At 29.8% G+C, this 10,956-nt stretch overlaps 1 protein-coding gene across 1 annotated transcript; it reads left to right on the top strand.

Moving 5' to 3' along the window:
* The first annotated feature begins 3,797 nt into the window (after positions 1-3,797).
* On the top strand, positions 3,798-10,337 carry LOC105126430 (GTP-binding protein-like protein). Its single transcript, XM_011027296.1, has 10 exons — positions 3,798-4,071; positions 4,156-4,209; positions 4,312-4,485; positions 5,572-5,643; positions 5,901-5,960; positions 7,270-7,379; positions 8,148-8,447; positions 9,204-9,395; positions 9,665-9,716; positions 9,863-10,337. The coding sequence occupies exons 1-10, from the start codon at positions 4,030-4,032 to the stop codon at positions 9,911-9,913; spliced, it is 1,107 nt and encodes a 368-aa protein (XP_011025598.1). The 5' UTR covers positions 3,798-4,029; the 3' UTR covers positions 9,914-10,337.
* The last annotated feature ends 619 nt before the right edge of the window (positions 10,338-10,956 follow it).

Raw genomic sequence — 10,956 nt, 5'->3', positions numbered from 1 at the left:
TCAACATTAAAAGCAATCTTACAATCCTTTACCAAAGAGTGAAGTTTAATTAGAAACCTAAACAAAGCTAGAAGTATAGTAGTTACGAAAAATGCTTTTATTCCTAGAATACCAAATAAGTCCATCTAATGATCATATATCTAATTTTAAATGAGTTTGTCTTGTATATTTTTTTTCATAATATATGTACGTGAAGTAAAATAAGATTATTATATTGTAATTTATGTCAACTTTATTTGGTAATTCCATTACTTGGATTAATATTATCCTCTTTTAAATTAAACATCATCAATTTTATAAATCTTGATATTGAAGATCCTATAAGAAAAAAAAAGAAACACATTCCACTATGAAATTATTGATATAAATGGTTTAATTTTCCAAGAGATTTAATATAATGTTTTTTTACTAGTTAATGTGTTGTTTTTATTCTAAGACAAAATAAATAAACAGTTTTGATATAAATTTATCTGAGAATGAAGATGTTTATTTTTATCCCACCTTAAGATAGAAAACAAGTAGATTTCTGTACCTTCATTAAAGGAGGTGAAAAACAGAATATATATTTGCTTGTTTCAATAATACTTTTTTGAAAATCTCATAATTCCCAACTCTAGTCAATTATTAGATTTTAACCATTAAGTTCAAACAAGTGAATCTTCATTATTGGATTTGAAAAATAAAATTTATAAAAATCATAAACATAGAAAAAATGTTAAGAAGAAAGATAGTGAGAAGAGAGATTAGCCAGAGGAATTTAAAATAATAATTAAAGAGCCCTAGAATAAATAAAATAATCAAGTAAAAAAAATCATTTAATGTTTAAATTATTTTATACAAAGACAAAATAACATAAGAATAAAAAAGATTATCTTTTTATTTTGTATTTTGTTTTACCACTATCAACCACACACAACACAAAAAAATAATTACTTTCTATATCTTGGACATGACTACTAACCGACCTCTTATAATTCCAACCCCATCTTTAATTCTGTCTTAATCTTTTTGATTTGAAAGAACATCCAAATGCTATCAATTCTTTGGTTAAGTATGGATACTCAGACTAGTTTATATATTTTGATTAATTTTTTAAAGTTATGAAGCTAACGACCTTATAAATTTCTTGTGATTTTAAGATTTGTGATACTTAAACTAATAATCTAAAAAAATTAAGAACCAACTAATTAAGTTACACTCCTTAAAATTATCCAAATACTATCATTGAAAGCACATAATACTACTATAGCCATGCACGTGTTAGATCTTCATCCATTTTGAGGGTTTTATTGTATTCCTAAGGAGATTAGTTTTGTGGGGCAAGTGATTTTGGTAAAAAATATTTGTATAGCTACTTAATAAGAAATACACTTTTAAGTACTAATCATATAGCTACTTAATAAGGTTAGCATTATTCACAATAAAACATAGTTTGAAAAATCCTTTGAATTCAACAAGAAAAAACAAAAACAATAAATTCTACTAAAAATTCATTTAGTATTATAATAATGATTATTTTTTAAAATATTTTTTATTTAAAAATATATCGAAATAATATATATATATGTTATTTTTAATATTAATATATAAAAAAATTTAAAAACAAAAAAAATAAATTAAATTTAAACAAAGAAAAAACATATTTTTAATTTTTTAAAAATCAACAATAAACGAGATATATAACCACAACCAGCACAATTCATGATTTCATATCATAATTCTAGTTTCATCTAATGTCCCTGGTGTCATCTCATTTGATATGATTCATGCTAAAATTTGAGTACTTCATTGAATTTTTTTAGTATATATAATTTTAGTATTTCAAATTACCATGAATATATTGGTATCGTTGAAAATTGACTTTCATTGTGGATAATATGAATTACTCTATATAGTATTTATGAATTCAATGATAGTTTTCAATGTTGAGATAAAACATGACTCCTGCTTTATGTTAAATACAAAAATAGTCATTGATAAATTAAAAAGTTAATTATAAAATCAATGTCTCATATTTGATTTTTCTTTTTAATAATTGAGTATGAGTACTTTTATTTGTTTCAACTCCATTTTAGAAAAAAAAATTCCTAAAAAAAACACTAGTTTACTTAGTAGTGTCACATGCAAATGAGACAATTTTTTTTATATAATATTATTAAATCACCCTCAACAAATTATTCTTAACATAATTTTTTATCTAACACATGTTTTCAATTAAATCATACAATATTTATTTTAATATAATCTAATTTATTTGATGAATTTAAAGACAATTCGAATGATTGGTAAAATTTATAATTTAATTTCAAAAATAATTTCAAGATGATATATTTAAAAAATATTAAGGCAATAATATATTGAATTAATATGAGCTTCATGACTTAACTTGTCATACTTGCAATTCAGGTTATAAATTATTTTAGGTTTAATAACTATTTTTTAAAATTATTTTTTTACTTTGTCATAATCCTGATTACTTAATGAATTCAAAAACAACCTGAATGATTAGTAAAAATATGGTTTGACTTAAAAAAATTAAAGATATTTTTTTTTATATATTAAGAGAACGATTTATTGGATTAGCCAGGATTTTGTGATTTAGCTCGTCAAATCATTGACTTAAGTTTTAATATATACATTGCTAACTTATTGTATTGTAAGATATTATTGTAATTGATATATTAGTGGATATTGTTTTAATTTATTTTAGTAATAGATTGTTAAAGAATAAAATTTTAAAAAACTAAGAAAAAAAATAAACTTGCTTGCAATGTTGACATGAATAATGCAAGTGATTTCACCTGTATTTGTAATAGTAGGTAATGCAAGTGATTTCACCTGTATTTGTAATGGCAGGTCCTGTTTGTTTGCTGGAAAGTAATTTTTTTTTTTAAAAGTGATTTTTTTAGAAAGTAAATTCCTGAAAAATGAATTATTTTTCAATGTTTGGTAGTATCATGAAAAATAAGTTAGAAAATACTTTCCAATATTTGATTAGAAAATGAGCTGCAAAATAGTTTATTAATATATTTTTTTCAAGTTATTAAAATAATAAAGAACAAATCTTACAAATTAAAAAATTGAATGAGAATGAAATTGAAAAAAAAATCTAATTTCATAAATTATCTCAAATAAAATAAATAATAATCAAAATAATAGAGATCAAATCTAACAAATAAAAAAAATAAAAGATTATAAAATTAAAACAATAATAATTACAATTTCATAAATTATTTCAAATGAAATAAGTAACAATAAAAATAATGAGAACCAAATTTAATAGATAAAAAATCTCAATTAAAAAATTAATAAGAGAAAAGCAAGTAATAATCATAAAAAAAGGATTAAAGTTAATATAAAAATTAAATTAAATCAAATTTTAAGTGTTGAAATTGAAAAAAAATAAATTAAAATAAAATACATATTAATTAAAATTTTGAAGATTAAATTTGATATAATCAGCAAACCATATGATATTTTAAAATTTTTATAATTTTAAAAAATATTTTTTATTCAAAATAACAAAAATATTTTCCTAAAAATAAAATATTTTTTTTTAAAATTAAAATATTTTTTTTTAATAAAATTTTCTAATAATAAATAAATATAAAAAAATTAAAAGTTTTTTCACAAAAAATTTCTTTCCAGTCAAATAAACACGGTAATTTGCTCCTTTTTTTTGGGGGGAATAAACACGGTAATTTGCTCCTTTTTTTTTTTTGGGTAAAAATGCTAACCCATCAAATTTGGTACATAGCATAACGGGTCGGTTAAAGAAACGGGCTCCAAGGCTTCAGCAGCCCAGCATCGAAGGAAGAAAAAGGGCCGTAGCAGCCATTGCAAAACCACAAAACAAAATCCCTCCTCCGTTCTCTCGAGTACCTTCTCCTCCTCCACTAAAAGCTATCGCATAAGCCGCTGCTCTGTCCGATTCACCACACTCACTCAGCTGTCAAAATCTTAATCGTCAGTACATCCTGATTTGAAAAGGACGCCAACGCTTTTAGTTTCTCTCTAAGCTTCAAAGAAATGGCGACTGTAATGCAGAAAATCAAAGACATCGAAGATGAGGTAGTTTTTTATTTGGAAAAATATTTTCTTTTTTCCCCTCCATTTCTCAATTTCTTCTGACGTGAATTTTATTCTCTTTTGCAGATGGCAAGGACTCAAAAAAACAAGGCTACAGCTCACCATCTCGGCCTGCTCAAGGTATCTGCTTTTATTTTTTTTAACGATTATTAACTAATAATTAAATGAATTATCGTGTATGAAATAACTCATTCAATGGCGTTCGCTATATGGTAATTATAGGCAAAACTTGCAAAGCTACGAAGGGAACTTCTTGAGCCATCGGCGAAAGGAGGTGGTGGTGCTGGTCAAGGTTTTGACGTTACTAAAAGTGGAGATGCTAGAGTTGGTCTTGTGGGTTTTCCTTCGGTTGGGAAATCCACTCTTCTAAATAAATTAACAGGGACATTTTCGGAGGTATCCCTGTTTTTTCTTTTGTTCACGCTGGCTCTTTCGCATCTTGTTTGAAATACAAGTGTGCAAATAATACCTGATATATGCTTATTAGAGCATGAATATTATCCATTGTCAAGCGTAGTGTTACCTTGAGGCAACAAGGCTAACGAAGGCACCACTTCAGTGCCTTAATTGCCTACAGAAAAGACAGTTCAGTAAGGCGGTAATGGATAATTTATACTGATTATAGCACCTTGGGACTTTTCTTGAGTATTTTTTTATGGGCTTCCTTTCTTTTAAGTGTTATATAAGCACATTTGTTTATATATATATATATAAAAAAAAAAAAAATTTATGCATGTAAAATTAGTTATTAAATCAACACGTCACTTTACTAACTCGAGTGAGCACTATCAAGCCTTGTTGCCTTAAGTGCTTTCTCCTTGTAGCAACAATGATAAAGCAGTGTGTTTGCTTTGTTTAAAATGCAGACATGAATGTATGTTGATTGGACCTGCAGTGCAGGATATCTGCTATCTCTTTGATGAAGGATTGGCTTAACAGTCTTACACGTCTCTCATATTTTGTCCCTCCCCCCTTTGTTTTTGATTTGTTGGGGATGGGATTCAATAGAGGAGGATTCACTGCTTATTTATAGCAAAACCTTCTGTTTTTTGCATAGATATGTCTTGAATTTAAACTCCCATTTGGTTCTTATCTGATTTGGGATTTCAAGAATTTCTTTTTGAGAATTTTTGGTTTCCGTATCTTTTCAGTTGAATGTTAAATCTTTATATTGTATGAAGACTTATGATCTCTGTAAAACTCATTATAGATTTGCATTCCATGGAAGAGAGCATTAGAGGGTTTTAGAGAGAGAGCATGTAGGCAGGGTCTGGGTTTGTTAGAGGCACTGCAGCTTCTAATTGCCTAATTTACATGGTGATTTTTCACTGTTTCAGTCTTTGGAGTTGGTCAATTAACTGAATAACTTGAATCATTAATATGTTTCTTTCTCTGTCTTCTTGTTTGGTAAAGTGAGCTTATATTAAGTTCATATACAACATGCTCAGAAGGCTGATTTTTCCCAAACCTTATGGATTATAGGTTGCTTCCTATGAGTTTACCACCCTGACTTGCATCCCTGGAGTGATCGTTTATAAAGGAGCTAAAATTCAGGTATATTAGCTGCAAAATCTTTTTAGGTTTTCGCTACCTTTATGAGATATTGATGGTTATTCTTTCATTTTCTTTTTTGAAATGATCCGGATTTGAATGCTTGTCATCAGGTTTCAGAATGGTTTTACATATCACGCCATTGTCCCAATTTGTGCATGAAATGATAATTTAAAATTGCCTTCGATGTGCTAGCTCCTTTTTTTTTATTTTTCTAAATATATATTAGCTCTTAATGCTTCTTCTCTTATGATTTGCAGTTGTTGGATCTCCCTGGTATTATCGAGGGTGCTAAGGATGGAAAAGGTCGAGGAAGGCAGGTAGATCATGACATGTTGTTTAGCATAGCTTTCATTTTTTTCCTGTTTTTGAATATTGGTATAGTAGTCTAAGGTCCGGGTCTTCACTAATGAGTAATGATATTTGTCTATAAAATATAGTTAATACATGAAATTTGTTATTTATATGAAGTTAAGATATCATTTTCTGCTTTTACTCTTCATCTTTTGGCCAACTGCCACTTTTAGGTGGAACCATTTTTGACAAGCTCAATGCATCCTTTAGTGCTATGATTCCACACTGTAATGGAGTGAGGTTGTGAGGGAACTAGGACATCTTCAGCTAGCTAGCTTGGTGAATTTCAGGGCATGCGCTGCCTAATTGTTTCTATTGGTTTTCTGTAAAATTATGTCTTGCTCGGAGGGCATTTATGGTTCATTATCAAATTAATACTGTGGATTTGGTGGCCAGTAAATGCTTGAATGTCAGAGTAATGAATACTAAAGTTTTTGGGGTTATGTGTACCTGGACATAGAAGGGCTAACAACCTCTACCTTAGAGAGTTCTTGCTTCATGAATGGAGAGAATTCTGCTTGGTTCGAAAAGATTTTTTTTTTTTAAATGAAAATTCCTTGGAAGGATTAAGCAACAAGACCATTGTGCGATACTCATTATGGGCATGGATGTGCTCAGTAACATGATTCTGGAGACTACCAAGATGACAATAAATTTATTTTTGAAGGTTTAGGCTATATCTCAAATTGTGGTATGTGTTGGATGCTGGAAAAATGGATATGGTTGTAGGATATTTGTTGAAGCACTGGCAACTGTAATCTCACCTGGAAAGTGAGATCTAGAGACTTGGGCACCAAATTTATCCACTGCAAGCATCAAGATCCTCACAGATGTTCTTAAGTGGTTGATATTCTTTCAGAAAATTGGCTTTTTACATTTGGTTGGCCAGTCTTGGTAGCCAGTAGTTTAAGTTTCAAAAATTTCTCCTAGATGGGAAACATTTCTTTGGACCATTGTGAATTTTCATGAATCTTGTACTGGAACACTTTCCCGTGGCCCAAACACCATGGAAAATTATGTTGGTATTTCTTTTTTCTGCTAAAATGCTGATGATATAGAAGTCTTCTTGTGACATTTTAGTGAACATGTACTTAATTAGGGCTATCAAAATACTGATGATATAGAAGTTAGATATGAATGCTCACAGTATGTCATTCTTTGGTTACCTTCTGTGAATGATTCCTTTAGCATTGCGATCACATTTGGCTCACATGCATTATTATATGTTTGCCCATATATATCTTTATATTCAATAGTGCTGTCAATTTGATTCAGGTGATCAGTACTGCTAGGACATGCAACTGTATCTTAATTGTCCTCGATGCAATAAAGCCAATAACTCACAAGCGTCTGATAGAGAAAGAGCTTGAAGGATTTGGCATAAGGTAATGACTCGGTAGTTTAGATTTTATGGTCCTTATTTAATTTGTCTGCCAATGTTTTGTTGGTGCAACTGTATGAAATGTTACTTGGATCTCTTTATTTTTCTTCTTTGTATATTTCTCCTGAAAACATTTGGAGAGCTTGTGCATGCCTCTTAAATCATTTACCATTTGGAAAGAAAGAACAAGGAGACCTAATTTAGTATCGGTAATAACCATTGATCAAGCACCAATTTTTTGAAACTTCTTTTTGAATGCTAACAATGTTCCCAGAACCATTAGAATAATATTTCAGCCTCATGGACACAATTGTTCAAGTGTTTCTGGATGAAATTTTATTTTTTATCTGATTACAACTGCAAAAAAAAAAAAAGAAGGTTCCATATGCTCTGTATCATTCAGCCTACTAACAGAATGTTTTGATATTTCCATATCCTAGCATGTTTGCCCTAAAAAGTATTTTGAGCTGCGTGGTACCTCCTTGATAGACACTTTCTTTGAGTTTCTACTTTAATCTGTGTGTGTATTGAGGAAGGGTCTCACATTTCTTGATATAATATTTTGAAGCTTTTGTTGTGTTGTTCCATGTGTTTATTTTGATGCTTATACCTCATGACTGATTTGTCTTTTTACATATTTATTCCACAAAATTCAATCTTTCAACATTGCAAACATACAATATTTGTAGGCATGGCTTACACATTCTCCTTTTATTCTACTCTTTAGTGTTTAGTTATTCTATATATCATTCACTATGTTTTCTGGAAACAGGTTAAATAAGGAACCGCCTAATCTGACATTCAGAAAGAAAGATAAGGGTGGAATTAATTTTACATCAACAGTTGCCAACACACACCTTGATCTTGATACTGTGAAGGCAATATGCAGTGAATACAGGATGCACAATGCTGATATTACTCTGAGGTATGATGCAACTGCTGATGACCTCATAGATGTCATTGAGGGGAGTAGAATATACATGCCTTGCATCTATGTGGTGAACAAAATTGATCAGATTACACTTGAAGAGCTGGAGATTTTGGACAAACTTCCTCACTACTGCCCTGTCAGGTGACTTTTTATTGGCTTGAATTTTCTTATTAGAATTATGGTTAAAAATATGGTCCAGCTCTTACCGTACCTATGTTTGTTTAATTTCACATGTGAAGAAAATCTGTCTCGTGAATCTGTTTTCAATTATCTGGATTTTGCAACAGTGGCATGATTTTTCTATTGAGATCCCAAGCACATCAATATAGATGTGTTGGGAAGCGTAATCTGAGAATGAACTTTCTCTAGCCATTGTTGCTTGGCTTGTTTGATTGGTCGAATCTGTTGCCATTGCTTCATCTACATGTGTTCATTGAGCGACTTCGTCCCCCCTCCCTTTCTCGCTTTTTGTGTACATAGAGGCTGATCTAAACTGCTGGTGTCTTTTTTGTTCTTGTAATTTATTGGAAATCTGGCTATAATCCATTTAGTTTAACTGGTCATCATACAGTTTGTTTTGATTGAAAATTTTCAAAACTGGTAAGCTCTAAAATTCATGAAGATAAAGGTTTTCTTTCTTTCTTATGACTTGTTATCTTGAATGCAATTGCTGCAAGGTCTGAACTATTATGTATAGCATGCAATGTAGCTTACACACTGGTCTTTGACTTCATATCCTGCGTGTTCATTATCTCTGATTTATGTTGGTAACAATAGGTGACCTTATGCTTATTTTATTCATTTGCACATTTTGCATGTCAAACAATTCCTGTCCATATTGTTTGTTATTTTTGTTGGTAATTTTGCATAATTTATGTTTTTTTTTATATACTATAGTGCTCACCTGGAATGGAACCTTGATGGTTTGCTGGATAAAGTGTGGGAGTATCTAAATTTAACTCGCATATATACAAAGCCGAAAGGGATGAATCCAGACTATGAGGACCCTGTGATATTGTCATCGAAGAAGCGGACAGTTGAGGACTTCTGTGAACGAATTCACAAGGACATGTTGAAACAATTCAAGTAGTGAGTGTCTCTTGAATTTCTGTTATCTCAAAAGTTGTAGTTTGTGAAAAATTTCAAAGCACCAGCTTTTTGCATGCAAGAAGCAGTTTCATTCATATGGCCTTGTTATGGTTAGGGCTTATTATAAAAATAAAACTGCCAGCTGGCATGCGCATACATAACAGAAAAGGACTCATTCGCATGTCCGATGAATCCATCTTATCTTCTCTTTAATTTTTTTTTCCAATTAACCCTTGTTCATGAAAATTTACTTTTGGTGAATGATATAGTGCTCTGGTATGGGGATCAAGCGCAAAACACAAACCGCAAAGGGTTGGCAAGGTTTATTCTGAAACCTGATTCAGCATACTTGGTTTTATTTTATTTTGACTTTTGTTCCCCTCTCATTCATCTCCATTCTGTTAGATTTTTTCACTTAATGTTTATGTGCTGTTTTTAATATTTCTTCATGATTTTTTGCATTTCAGGAACATGAACTGGAGGATGAAGATGTCGTGCAGATTATCAAAAAGGTGTGACCATCAACACCAAGATTTGCAATAGTTCTCCATCGAATTTTCTGCAATATGAAAGCAGTTGGGTGAAAGAGCATCGAATTCTCTGCATTAGTAAGGGAATTGGGTAAAAAAAAAGCTTGCAGACAACATGATATGTGTAATTAATCCGTTTTGACGAGGGTTTTGTGTTGTTTCTCGTGACTTAGTCTATAATGATGTTGTAGGCTACCTCTAATGAGATAGAACACAGCAAAGAAAACTAGTTGAGATAATTTGGAGAAATCTTATTTATCTTGTGAGCTTTCTTTAGAGAACTAATCAGACGAATTCATGGAACTTCTTGAAACCTTGGTCGCATAAACTTGTTGAATGTGCGGGCAGCATATGTATTTAAGACTTCCTGCTTATCAAACAGGTGCCGTGTTAAGGTTTGAGCTCTGTTGCCTATGCAATCTTCTGATCTATTCACCTGTAATCACTGTTATTAGACCTGGCCTGGTAGGTGGGTCTGGTAGCTGGACTTATTTGGATTTGTTAAAAGATTAATCAAAGTAACAACTTGGCAGGTTAACTCATAACTTAAATGAATTAAAATGAATGAACTAACTTGGATGAGATTTAGTTTTTTTTTTTTTTAATTGTGGCTTTTCTTCTATATTTTTGTTTTTTATATTTTTTTAGTTGTTTGTTAATATTAAAAAATTTACTATATAAATACTTTAATACTTTAATACTTTTTAAAGTTTACTACATATAAATATTAAAAAATTTTTTATATTTTTTTAGTTGTTTGTTAATACTTTTTAAAGTTTACTATATATAAATATTAAAAAAATAATAAATATATTTTATGTTTTCAAGAAAAATATTTTTTCAACGGGAGATTTGAAATTTTTTTGTATATATATATTTTATGTTTATAATAAAAAAATTATGTTTTTTTAATGTAGAATAAAAAAAAATTTGGTTTAAATACCTCAATTTAAAAGGATAACATAATATATTTTCAATGTAGGATTTGAAATTTTTTAATACATATAATTTATGTTTCTAATGTTTCTAAA

The sequence above is a fragment of the Populus euphratica genome, unplaced genomic scaffold, assembly GCF_000495115.2.
Source record: "Populus euphratica unplaced genomic scaffold, PopEup_1.0 scaffold78.1, whole genome shotgun sequence".
Lineage (NCBI taxonomy): Eukaryota > Viridiplantae > Streptophyta > Magnoliopsida > Malpighiales > Salicaceae > Populus > Populus euphratica.
This window is presented reverse-complemented; position numbering and strand designations above follow the sequence as displayed.